Source organism: Acinonyx jubatus, chromosome E3, assembly GCF_027475565.1.
Source record: "Acinonyx jubatus isolate Ajub_Pintada_27869175 chromosome E3, VMU_Ajub_asm_v1.0, whole genome shotgun sequence".
NCBI lineage: Eukaryota > Metazoa > Chordata > Mammalia > Carnivora > Felidae > Acinonyx > Acinonyx jubatus.
The window spans coordinates 10622696-10636719 of NC_069398.1; the positions used below are offsets into that span (position 1 = coordinate 10622696).

Genomic DNA, 14024 nt, shown 5'->3' on the forward strand with positions numbered 1-14024 from the left:
GCAACAAGCCTGATGTGGGGCTGAACTCATGAACTGCAAGATCACGACCTGAGCCGAAGTTGGACGCTTACTTGACTGAGCCAGCCAGGTACCCCTGTGCCGTTCCTTTAAACAGATAATACATTTAATTTGATTCCTTCCATCTTACTTTATTATGGTTTTGATATAATTGTCCCCTCCTCTTTTTTTTGGTAGGTTTGGTCAAGATACTATTTGTTCCTCTTTCTCCCCTTATGAATCTGGAAATTCGTTTGTACTTTTTTGTATTCTCCACTCCACCTTATCGTTGTGGCCTCCCCCCTTAGTTGCTTCTCCTGGTATAAGTGATGCATGACAGATTCTCAACAGGTGGAAAAATAACAGCATGAGGTGTGGGGAAGGAGGGAAGATACTCTCCCCTCCCACCTACCATCATGTCCCCACATCTCCTCTAATCCCCAGTCCATCAGCTCCATGTTTAGGGTAAGGGGATCTCTGTGGAAAGCTCTTTTTTTTTTTTTTTAAGTTTATTTATTAATTTTGAGACAGAGCACAAGTGGGGAAGGGGCAGAGAGACAGAGAGAGAGACAGAGAGAATCCCAAGCAGGCTCTGCACCACCAATGCAGAGCCCGATGTGGGGCTTGAACTCACACTATGAAATTATGACCTGAGCTGAAGTCGAACACTTACCCGACTGAACCACCCAGTGGCACCCTCCGTGGAAAGCTCTTGAAACCAACACTGGGGAAACCTGCTGAGTACTGAAGACAGCCTGGCCCCGACCCAGCTGCTCTGCAAGCTACAACCCCCGCTTTCCAAGGCACGACTTTGCTGGCAAGGAACCCGCCCAGGGAAAAGCCAGGAGCACTCACCCGGAGCTCATACCGCAGGCTGCTGTGCTTCAGGTCCGCCATGCTACGGTTGGTGATGCAGAAGTCCCAGCCAGCAAAGATCTTGTTGCAGTAACTCTGAAAGTGCTCCTCGCTCCGGATCAGGTTGATTTTGAACCCTTCCACTGACCTGAGCCCAAGACATGATTCCCCTTCTTTTAAGAACAGCATACAGGCCCACTGATTGGCTTTGTTTACAATTTAAAAAAAAAATGCATGGCTGCATTTTCCACTCATTTTGACATGGACACGTTCTGGACCATTCCAAATATGAGTGGCAGTTAAACAGGTAGCTTGTTGACAATTATGTCATCTTACCAGTGGCTTTTCTCACAGCTGGAATAAATCTAAACTCTTTAACACAGCCTAGAGATCCTGCACTGTGCCATCCTACCTCCCATACGGCCATTCTGCTGTAACTACCATGGCTTTGTTTCCTTTCTATAAACACACAAACTTCTCCGGCCCCAGGGCCTTTGTACTTACAGGACCCTCTACCCACTCTTGGGACAGTTCTTCCCCTGCCTCTTCCCAAGGCTGCTCCTTTTGCATCATTCAGGTTTCAGCTCAAATATCCCTTGCAAAGATTCCTCACTGCCCCATCTAAAGTTGTGACCCCCCACTTCAAATTAGTCTATTTTCTTCAAGGCAATGAACCTAATCTGCAATCATCTTGCAGCCCCTTAACCTGACTCAATTAAAAAAATTTTTAATGTTTACTTATTTTTTGAGAGAGACAGCATGAGCAGGGGAGGGGCAGAGAGAGAGGGAGACAGGATCTGAAGCGGGCTCTGTGCTGAGAGCAGAGAGCCCAATCTGGAGCTTGAACTCACAAACCGCGAGATCATGACCTGAGCCAAAGTCGGACACTTAACTGACTGAGCCACACAGGCACCCCAACCTGACTAAATTTTAAATTCCTTGAGGGCAAGTACCCTGGCTATCTGGCCATTTTTATATCTGGAATGCCTGGACCATAATATGACCAAATATAATTGATGGATAAATCAATGTATAAATGACTTAAATGGTAAAATAGCCAAATATTTAGTGAGCACCTATTTAGGTCAGATGCCACTCGGTGGCACATTTCATAATTTTAATTCATTCAAATGCCTTCCTGGAAAAAATACACCCCAGCCTTTGATGATACGAAAACATCGAATGCCACAGACTGTGTAGAGGCAACAGGATATTTTTAGGATTTGCTAGTGAGTTGTAAAGACAGCTGAAGTATAAGGAAATTACAGTTATCAGTCATTCTGCCAAAAGGTCACAGCAAAAATTGTATATCAGAACCACCAGGGGTGCTCTTCCAAAATGCAGACGCCCAGGAGGCCTCACACTCTGAGATTCCTAATTCAGGAGATCCCACGTGAGGTCCAGAAATACATTATTTTAGCAAGCTCCATGGGGATTCTGAGGTCCTATCCCAGTTGAAACCCTATGATTTAGACCAAAACTACATTTTACAGATGAGAAAGCAGAGATACAGAGATGGGAAAAATTATTTCCCTAGATCCAGAGAGTGAGGGCAAGAACTGGGGCTAATTTGACGGTGACAACGATGGTAATTTTAATTCAATAAATGTCTGGAAGGTGCCAGTACTAAGTCTTTTACCTGCCTTGTTTCAGTTAATCTTCCATTTCACAGGGGAAGAAAATGAGGCTCACAGAGGTGAAGGGGTGTTTGAACCTTGGTCTCTGGACCCCGAAGTCCAGGCTCTTTGCTGTTAATAGCACTTCCTCCTCCTGGGATAGACTTTCCCCATGACATCACACCCAGGCCTCCCTCCAGTCTTCCTCAGGAAGCAATCAGAGCCCTGAGGTGAGGAGCTTGGGCAAGGTCTGAAGGTGGAGTCACTATTCGGCTAATAAAGCTTAAATCTTCTCCAGGACTCCTTCCAAGGTCCTGGGAGAGCCTCCAGCAATGTGTTCATATGGTCCTGTTGTGTTTATTTTTTCAGACTTTACACAAGAGCTTTTTGTATTCTTCATCTTAAAGAGGGCCCCTCCAAACTGTCTAAACCGCAGGTCCATAAAACTTGGATCTGTCCCTGCCATAATCATAGAGTAGCAAAGCCAGACCCCAATCAACTAACATTTCTCTACCATGCATCTCTCTGCTCTCAAAACGAGCCACTGCTTTTTTGCATCAGTATGCTGCCCATTTGAGTGGGCGATGGACACACAGCACTTAATTTTCATCTCATAGATGCCAACACAGGATATGAGTGCCCAGCTAGTCTCTGCGGCTTTTTCTGTGGTGATAAATCCTAGTCTCTGTGGAGGGCAACTCAGTCCTCAACATCCTGGTCCCTTCTAGGCCTGTGATAAGGAGCTTCAGAGCCCCATGGCTTATAGCACCTATGCTCTCATGTAGACAGTGAAGCGGGTAAGAGAGGTGCCCACCCATAACCTTGCCCGCCGACCAACATCGTTGGGGCAGAGCGAGCAAGCTGTCCATTAAAAACTTGCGGTTCTCATATAGTATTATATTAGTGCTAGAAAACAGCTGCCAGCCAGGGACATCTCCCAGCCTCCCCCACAGTTATCTTTGGTCTATAACTAACGGAATGTGAACGATGTGCATCACTTCCAGGCCTAGCCTATAAACACCTCCCATGTGATACTCCTCCATGTCTGTTTTCCCTTCCTGCCTTTCTAGCCAATGCTGAAAATGGCTGAAGTTTGGTAAACTTGAATCCCAGAATGACTGAGAAGGAGTCTACCACAGTAACCTGTGTCTCTATTCAGAACTTCATGTAAGAAAGATATACAACTCCTATTGTTCGGCTGTTGGTACTTTTTAGGACAGTCGTTTGTTAGTAATTAAAGTAATTAATATTCCTTGCTATTCATGTCTTGGGAATTGGCATCTCCCACTGAACCATTGGTCTACCATGGAAAATGAGACGTTCTCCTATGACCTTGACCTGCTGACCTTAGTTGAAGGGTCGGGTTTGGATACCTGAATGAAGCAGAATCAATGAGTCTCTTCAAAAGGATTTCTGAACCTGTGACTGAGAGTCTATGTAAGGAAGCTGCCACCAGGAGAATCAGAGAGGAAGGAGCCCTTGCTTTTGGTTGTTTAGAAGACATACCTATATCCTTACCCTTCCTATAATTTGGAGCTTCCTCCCTACCTTGGTTCTCTGAGCCCCTCAGTTCCCCTTTACCGCAGTTAATCAGAGTAGGGTCTCTAACACTTGCAACCCAGTAGAGACCTGATTAGCATCCACACCAGATCAAAGGTAAGGTTACATTATGGCACTGGCCAATGTGTGTAATTATGACTGACTGAAGCACCCCAGGCTTCTGTTCCAGCTCCCAAATTTTGCTTCCATTTCCTCCAGGTCTCCCCTGCCTGCAAAAGACTCATGGACCTTTCTTCCCAAATACTACTCCTGGCCTCTGCTCATCCTTTGGGCAATGGTTCCAAGAGTCCACAGACCTCCAATAAACCCCAGCCATCAAAGGTAATGCAAAAAGAACACAATGAAGAGATAAATTTTACCTTTTCACTATCCAAAGAAGACTCAGGGCCAGGTAGGCAATCGTGCTTAACAAATAAGCCAGGGGCAGATCATAGGTGAAGTTCTGAAATTTCACCCCATCAATGGTGTAATGTCCATAAAAGAGGCAGGTCTCCTCCAAAAAACCCTGAAACAAAACCAAGGGCATGAGGTCAGACTGGTGAATTCACTTCAGGGAACAGGAGACCAGTCTCTGCCTCAAGAAACTCGCATTCCAGTGTCATTGTTCATCCCTGAATTCCCAGACACCAGAACAATGCCAGAATCATAAGGCATGTTTGGTTAGTGTTTGGGGAACAAAGCACGAATAAAACCCGAGCATTAAAAATACAGAGATGTATGATCCAAGAATGAAATTAAGAAAACAATTCCATGTGCAAAAAGAATAACATACTTAGGTATAGATTTAAAACATGAAGTGTAAATCGCACAGTCTTTTTTTTTTTAATGTTTATTTTTGAGAGAGAGAGAGAGAAAAAGACAGAACACGAGTGTGGGAGGGATGGAGAGAGACAGACACAGAATCCAAAGCAGGCTCCAGGCTCTGAGCTGTCAGCACAGAGCCCAACATGGGGCTCGAACCCATGAGTCGTGAGATCATGACCTGAGCCAAAGTTGGACGCTTAACTGACTGAGGCACTCAGGCACCCCCCTCCTTTTCTTTCCTTCTTTCTTTCTTTCTTTCTTTCTTTCTTTCTTTCTTTCTTTCTTTCTTAACACTATCAAACATTGTTAAGAAAAATTAAACATCTAAATAAGTGGAAAACATCCCATGTTCATGGATCAGGAGAATAATGGCAATCTCCAAAGCGATCTACAGATTCAGCACATCTGTATCAGAATCCCTGGTGGCTTCTTTGCAGTAATTTACCAGCCTATCCTAAAATTCACATTGAATTGTAAGGGGCCCAGAATAGCCAAAACAATCTTGAAAAAGAATAATAAAGTTGGAAGACTCACACATCCCAATTTCACTTACTATAAAACAACACTCATCAATACATTGTGGTAGTAATATAAAAATAGACATAGATGAATGGAATAGAATTGAGGCAAATACATCTATGATGAATTGATTTTTGATAAAGAATGGTTTTTTCAAGAAATGGTACTAAGACAGCTGGGTAGCAGATGCAAAAGAAAGAAAAGAAAAAGAAGTTGAACCCCTACATTACCCTATATATAAAAATTAACTTATGGATCAAAAACTTAAATGCAAGAGCCCAAACTAGAAAACTCTTACAGGAAAATAGAGGACTAAAGTCTCCATGACCTTGAATTTGTCCACGAATTCTTAAGTATGACACCAAAAGCACAAGCAATAAAAGAAAAAATAAATTGGACTTCATCAAAATTAAAAACTTTTATGCTTCAAAGGATACTATCAAGAAAGTGAAAACACAATCCAGAGAATAAAAGCAAATACTTGTAAACCATGTGTCTGATAAGGACCTTATATCTAGAATATATAAAGAATCCTTGGGGATCCCGGCTGGTTAGTTGATAAAGCATGAGACTCTTGATCTCAGGGTTGTGAGTTCGAGTTTCACGTTAGGTGTAGAGATTACTTAAAAAGAAAATCTTAAAAGAAAAAAAAAAGAACTCTTATAGCTCAACAATAAAAAGACAGAATCCAATTAAAAATGGAAGGAGGATCCAAATACACATTTATTCAAAGAAGATACACAATGGTCAATAAGCACATGAAAAGATGCTCAACACCATTAGTCATTAGGGAAATGCAAATCAAAATCACAAAGAGGTTCCACTTTCACACAAACTGGGGTGGCTATAATCAAAAAGTCACTAAATAGCAAGTGTTGATAAGAATGTGGAGACATCAGAATCCTCAAACATTACAGGTGAGAATGGAAAATGGTGCAGCTGCTTTGGAAAAGTCTGGCAGTTCCTCAACAAGTTAAACACAGGGTTACCATTTGACCCAGTGATTTCACTCCTAGGTATAGGTGTGGAATCGCTAGTTGTAAACAATCCAACTGTCCACTGTGAATGGATAAACAAAATGTGGTGTATCTACACAATGGAATCTTATTAATGGAATCTACACAACTGGAATCTTGTTCCAATGGAACAAGACTGAGAAATGCCACAACATGGGTGAACCTTTAAAAACACTCTAAATGAAAGAAGCCAGAGACAAAACAAAACAAAACAAAAAAAAAAAAACAAAAAACACCTATTGTATGATTCCATGTATATGAAATGTCAGGAATGAGCATTTTGTACACAAAGGTAGATTAATGGTTGCTCAGGGCTGGTTAGGATTGGTAGGTGATACTTGAAGGGCACAACATTTCTTTTTGAGGTGATGAAAGTGTTCTAAGATTGGCAATGATGGCACACAAAAAAACCATGGAATTGTGCACTTTAAATGGACTATATGATACATGAACTATATCTCAATAAAGCTCTCACCAAAACCAAACAAGACCAAAACCAAACCAAAACAAAACAAAACAAAAACCCCAAAGGCGCCCTATGTGAAAATATAGCGTAGAAAAGCCCCCAGACTACTCAGGGTGGGAATAACCAAACACCTCACTCTTCTCCTTTGACAGCAGGAAAACTGTAGGAGAGTGGAAAGGGAATATATACAGAAAGCAGGAATAGTATACAAGGTACATAGATGTTCAGTATAGTATCATTTATAAAGGAGGAATATGGAAGCAATAGAAGGCTGTCTGGACCATGAAAAATCCGTATTATAAAATATGAAGTAAGACCATATAAAGTAAGGTTAGGAGTAAAGTCAAAAAAGCTGTGAACCAGAAGGTCACGAGAAAGGTCAAGAAGGCTATGAACCAGTGTTAAAGGTTAGGTGGCCTCTGGGGAGAGGTACTTTCACTTTTTACTCTATAAATTTTGTATTTTTTATGATAACCATATATTATTATATTGAGTATTTAAATACATGTTTACATGTATTTATTTTGAGAGCGAGTGAAGGGCAGAGAGAGAGAATCCCAAGCAGGCTCTGCTTCTAGTCTGATACAGGGCTTGAACTCACGAACCACGAGATCATGGCTTCCCTTAAGTCAATTTTTATTAGAAATAAAAACATAGAAACAGAAGATTCTATCTTTAATTCTTCTGAAGGCTGGGTACACAGGCTACAAAAACTTGCCCAACTACACGAAACCTGTTTTCATTGGCCCAGGTCGGTAACAGGGCTGTCTGTCATCAGTATCTCCCCTTCAAAATAATGTAACATTATAGGGCCAAGATCCAGTGGGCCTGGAAAAAGATTTATCTGATTTGATCATGAGCTCAACTGTTTTCAGCAAAGACAAGCCATTGTTTAACCTCTCTGGCCATCTCTCCTTTTATCATGGTATGCTAAACATTTATGATCAAGGGCATCTAAGCCTCCTATAATTTCTCCTATAAGGAAAAAGGTTATGGTGTGTGGAGATCTATAAAAAGAAATTTTTCTTGTGGAATGTAATTTACAGAAAGGGGCTTAACAGCAGTTCTGGGAATTTGGTCCCACTTTGCTATCATTAGCGACCTTGAGTTACTCACTGAATTTCTTTCCCCCTTGCATATTTTATACAGCTTCTGTTTCTTCTTTTGCATAGTGGACATTTTAACACGTGTCTGATAATTCCTCTCAATTGCTGTGAGAAAAACATAAGCTCAGAGATCTAAAAATCACTTTTTCGAAATCAAATGCAATGGACAAATTCAAAGCTTTGCACATTCGGTAAAGCAGAAGTAACTTTCAGGGGCACCTGGGTGGCTTAGTTGGTTAAGTGTCTGACTCTTGATCAGACCTGAGTCTTGATCTCAGGGTCGTGATTTCAAGCCCTGGGCTGGGTTCCATGCTGGGCATGGAGTCTATTTAAAAAATAAAATAAAAATAAATAAATAAAATGAAGACTAGTAACTTTCAGAAAGACTTTTTATATATTTGTATTTTTTATTTTTTTTAAATGTTTATTTATTTTTGAGATAATGCGAGAGGCAGAGTGCACGCGGCAGAGGGTAGAGAGAGAGGGAAACACAGAATCCGAAGCAGGCTCCAGGCTCTGAGCTGGCAGCACAGAGCCCAACGCAGGGCTCGAACTCACAAACCGTGAGATCATGACCTGAGCCGAAGTCGGACGCTTAACCGACTGAGCCACCCAGGGGCCCCTATATGTTTGTATTTTTTAAACATCTAAAGGAGTGGTTCTTTTTTTTTTTAAGTAGGCTCCATGCCCCACATGGGGCTAGAACTCACAACCGTGAGATCAAGAGTCACAGGCTCTATTTTGAACCAGCCAGGCACCCCTCTAAAGGAGTGGTTCCTAACCAGAGGCAATTTTGTCCCCCAGGAAACATCTGGCAATGTCCGGAGACATTTTTGATTGTCACAACTGTGGCTGCTACGGGCGTCCAGTAGGCAGAGGCCAGGGACACCGCTGTACTTCCTACAGTGCACAGGACGGCCCCCACAACAAAGAAGTATGGCTCTTAAATATCAGTCGTGCTGAGGTTGAGAAAAACTGGTCTAGAAGGCAGAGATGGCCATTTTCCATAGCTGCAATCTCATTTCCTGGAAAAAGTGGAATAAACAAATGGAAGCGCACAAAAAAATCATTTTTTTTTTTTTTAGAAGAAAGAAGATAAAAACCCTTTGGAACTACTATAGCAAGGAGGAGATTAGTTCCACTTTAGAGCAGGGGGTTAACCTGGGATTAATCAACTCCGGATTTCAGGGAATGTGTATGGATGTGTACAAACGTGTGTGTGACTCAGGTCTTTGTGTGTAATTTCTGGGAGGAAGAGTCCAGGCTTTCATCCGGGTGGCTGAAGACCCCAAAATGTAAGGTATTACAATGTCTGAGAAATTAAATAAATTCTCTTTGGGTTTATTTTCACTGAAACTTCTTTCTGTGGGAGAGCTCAGTATTCTGCTATAGGTCAATACAAAGGTGGCAGGGACTAAGGAAAGGCCAAAGGCTGAAAGTGACAAAGCCCATTTCCTGTATAATCTAGCAGCAGGTGGGTGAACATTATCCTTGCCGATGGTGGTCAACTCTTGTGTTTGGCTCACCACAGATACTCAGGAAACTGATCTTTAAGTTAACCTATTTTTTGGGACACCTCGGGGGCTCAGTCAGTTACGTGTCTGACTTCGACTCAGGTCATGATCTCACGGTTCGTGGGTTTGAGCCTCACACTGGGCTCTGTGCCGACAGCTCAGAGCCTGGACCCTGCTTCCGATTCTGTGTCTCCTTCTCTCTCTGCTTCCCCCCTGCACATACTCTGTCTCTCTCTCTCTCTCAAAAATAAATAAACATTTTTAAAAATTTTAAATTAACCTATTTGCAGTATATCAAGGGTCCAAATACAGAATTATGTGAAATACTTACAGTGCCAGAGAGCAAGTCTATGATATAACTATAAAAGTAAATGAGTCCAGAACTACTTATTGGATACACTGTGCATTGAACATCTGTGAAAAAACAAAAACAAGAACGTCAGTGGAAATAGTTTCACAGTCTCTACAATTTGTCTATCATAATTTGTGTACATATGCATGCATATGTATATATATTTATACATGTCACATATAATTATGTGTGGATGTGTTTATGAACTTGTGGTTTTCTGTCTGCAGTCCAAACCTCAATACACCAAGTACAGCAGCATTTTCCCCTCTCGCTATTCTTCCTACACATCTGTGGATGTGTGTCTTTTTCTGTACATGTTTCTGTACATGTATGTGGGTCTACTTATAGCATGTGTTTTGTTTATATTGGTATTTTGTGCTTTGGGGTTCATGTTTGCACGTGTTTTGGAATATGTGATTGATGTATTGTTATTCCATTGTAAGCACATCCAATTTTAAAAGATCTTTCCAGGTGTGTAAATAAACATGCAGCTTCGTTAAAACAACCTATATTTACATATGTACAAATGATCAAGAGATTATCTGAATACTAATTTTAGTGAAACTACCTTATCCTTGAACAGCTAATTCACTTTTTCTGTATCAGTTACCTTTGCTATGTAACAAATAACTTCAAAGCCTCAGTTACTAAACATACTTAATATATATTTTCTCATTCATGGAGCTACAGTTTGAGCTCATGTAGCTGATTTAGGCTGAGCTAGGACAGACTCCAGTCTTCCAGTTGGGCTCAAGTCTACACCATATCACTTCATTCTGGGGCCCAGGCTGAGGCAATGGGCCCTCCCCAGGACTCTTCTCATAGACACGTCAACCACATAAACCATTTCAAGCTAATATTCCTCTGGACAAAACAAGTCACATGGCCAACTGGAGTACCAACAGGGCAGAAAGTATTCTCTGCCACAGTGGGATGCCCTACAAAGTCACAATTACAGGGGAGTGACAAATTGAGGAAAATAACCCAATCTCTGAACCTCTAAACCCTGAATCTCTGAACCCTTCTCTGAACCTCAGTTCCCCTTTGTTAAAAGAAGAAAGTTAATGGTCAGTTAAGCATCTGACTCTTGATCTCAGCTCAGGTCTGGAACTCATGGTGGGGACTTAAAGCCCTGCACTGGGCTCCACAATGGGTGTGAATGCTACTAAAAAAAAAAGTTGTTGCACCAGTTCCTCCAAGGCTAATTTCCAGTTCTCCCATTTTATAATTCTAACATAAGTTGGCACTGACTCAGCTCACCCTACTTCTGGCCCCTAGCACAGAGCTAGGAATCAAGAAGGGAATCGATAAATGTCTGTGGATGACAGAAACCCTCCACATTAGAATAAACAGAATGCCCAAAAGATGTGACTTCCTGTTGAGCATTCAGTAAAGAAATACATGTCCGGCACTTGCTATAATGTCTGGCACATAACTGGTGGGAACTGAGTGTCACCATTATCAGAGATAAAAGTCTCGAAATAAAGTTATTGGAGTAGGTTATATCATGCTTGCTAAATATTCCACTTTCCTAGCCCACAGTGCTCCTCCCAAGTGGTAGATACGCACACAGTGACAAGAACAATCTCACAGCAAACCAGGCCTCAGACTCACCCGTGTCTTTGGACGGAATGAGCACAAAGGTGCTGTTGGTGATGTTGTATTTGGTGAGCAAGACGGGGAGCAAAACCAGCATAAAGATAATCAGAAAGATCACCAAGTTCAGCAACACCAGAAACCGCAAGAAGGAGAAATAGGACTGAATCCCAGTGCCAAACTTCCCTGGAAAAAAGAAATCCAGACATCACCAACCAGGAGCATCGACCCACACCTACTACCCGCGATACATCCAATCAGCCAGAAAGCTGAGGGACTTGGTGGGGGAGGGAGGAAGAAACATTTTGTGTATCTGCTGTTGGCTTTAAGGCTCTCCTTCTTTCACTTGTAAATCTACACTCCATCTTGAATTAGCTATTTGACAATGGTGTGTGGTAGGACTCAGTATCTTTTCTTATATGAATATCTAATTGACTCAGCACCACTTACTAAAAAGGCCACCCTTTCCCCCGTGAATTGCAATAGGTGCTTTTGTAACTGACCATGACTGTATGAACCCGTTTCTGAATTCTCACAAGCCCCTTTCTGAATGAAAACCTCCAGAAAGGCCATCACTAAACCAGAAAGGAAGCTGGGCATGGAAGCTTGACTGCCAGGATCAAATCCTTCAAATCCTGGGGCTGCCTCATCCTAGCTGAGTGAACCTGGCCAAGTATTTTAACCCATCAGAGCCATGCGAATGATAAATACCTATATGAAAAGTTCTTGTGAGGATTAACTAAGCTAGTTATGAGTGAAATCTTTAACACAACACCTACTGGATAATAAAAGCTCAACTGGGGTCAGCTTTTATTATTTTGCTCCAAACATGATGTTGTGCTTAGATCGCAAAAAAAGTACGGCTAAATGGTTAAGTTTGTTTGTTTTTAATGTCTATTTATTTTTGAAGGGGGGAGGAGGGGAAAAGAGAGAGAGAGAGAGAGAGAGAGCAGGGGAGGGGCAGAGAGGGAGGGAGACACAGAATTTCTATCAGCACAGAGCCAGCCCGATGTGGGTCTTGAACACACGAACCATGAGATAATGAACTGAGCTGCAGTCAGATGCTTAACCGACTGAGCCACCCAGGCACCCCCCAGATGGTTAAGTTTTAAGTGAGTCTATGAAGTCCCTTGTGATTGTGTTTATATTCTCCCAATAGAACAATTTTAAAAAGCATTTTATTGAATAAATTACCAAGAGTATTTTATAGGTCTTAAAATAGTAATATTGACCGCATTTCTTCCATTCATCCTGCCACATTCACTACAAACTTTACAAAATTCCCACTTTAGCAGATTTGAGGAGTTGTTTGTAAATTGTTTTTGCTTTATGGCTACGTAACCCTAAGAGGTATTTTCTCCCTGGCCCTGCTATGTCACCCAAATGTTGAAATGTTTCTTCCTAATCTTATATTGTGGCACAACTTGCAATTTTTTGTATACTTGCTATGGAATGAATTGTGTCTCCTCCCTCCCTGAAATTCATATGCTGAATCCCTAAGCCCTAATCTGATGGTATTTCGAGGTGGAGTCTTTGGGAGGTGTTTAGGTTTAGATGAAGTTATAAGAGTGGGGCCCCATGATGGGATTGGTGACGTTACGAGAAGAGGCGTCAGAACTGAAGCTCTCTCACCACCCCCCTCTCTCCTCTTTTCCCAAGAGCACACAAAGATGAGGTCATATAAAGACACAGCGAGAAGGCTGCCTGGTCTTGAACTTCCAGTCTCCAGACTATAAAAAAATAAATTTCTGTCGTTGAGGCCACCCCGTCTATAGTATCTGATTAGAGCAACCAGAGCTGACTGTTGGAATCCTGCAGCCCAATTCCCCCCAATATGGGGAAGGACGGATCCTTGGTATTTTCAGGGCCACGGGCACCTTTGGCAGTCCAGTGAAGCCTAATGAACCCTATTTCAGAATAATATTTTAAACGCCCCAAATACAAATAGACCTATGGTTATAATATTAAAAACCGGTTATAATATGAAAAACCAAATGTGTGCTACAATAATATAGGAGCAACTTCATTAGCACATTAAATAACAAGACCTAGTGGCAGATCCTGCAGGTTAACTGCTACAATTTCAAAGTAGTGATGAGTATAAATGGTGTTCCAAGACAATTACAGCCGGAAGGGATAGGAAAATATCTGATTTTCCTGCGGACAAAGACACAGTTCTGCTAATCCTAACTGGGGCTGTTACTCCCATTCATCATGGAAAGAAGTGCTAAATTTCATCTAGAGGTTAGAGAAAACGAAGCTGTACTTTCCGCCGGGCACGGGAGACTCCTGCCAAGGAGCGCGGAGCCCGTGTGCAGAGTGTGGGGCGTGGTACCTTCTATGCTGCGAATGTCGTCCCGCCACAGCTCCAGGTGGGTCGTCATCTCGCGAGCCTTCCCTATGAACCTCTTCCAAGACTTGCTGCTATACCGTTTCCACTGGTCCCATTCAGATAAATACTTCATCTGGGTCTCCTGAATGTTCCTGCGTTAAAAAACAGTCATGACAGGGGTGCCTGGGTGGCTCAGTCAGTTAAGCGTCCGATTCTTCATTTCGGCTCAGGTCATGATCCCACAGTTCGTGGGATTGAGCACTGCCTGAGGTTCAGCGCTGAAGGCATGGA

The 14024-nt window shown here is 42.2% G+C and overlaps 1 protein-coding gene across 5 annotated transcripts in view; it reads right to left on the minus strand.

Moving 5' to 3' along the window:
• Positions 1–14024, minus strand: part of TMC7 (transmembrane channel like 7) — a 55469-nt gene that overhangs the window by 22393 nt on the left and 19052 nt on the right. For 4 of the 5 annotated variants that reach the window (XR_008294567.1, XM_027043157.2, XM_027043158.2 and 1 more), the window contains exons 3-7: positions 13737–13885; positions 11420–11587; positions 9785–9867; positions 4388–4533; positions 853–1000 (exon numbers count right to left, since the gene is read on the minus strand). Coding sequence is in view for 4 of the 5 variants with exons in the window: in XM_027043157.2 (XP_026898958.1) it covers positions 853–1000; positions 4388–4533; positions 9785–9867; positions 11420–11587; positions 13737–13885 (694 nt within the window). In the remaining variant the exon portion in view is untranslated. The remainder of the gene's footprint in view (positions 1–852; positions 1001–4387; positions 4534–9784; positions 9868–11419; positions 11588–13736; positions 13886–14024) is intronic. The other variant, XM_053213197.1, reaches the window with a different exon arrangement.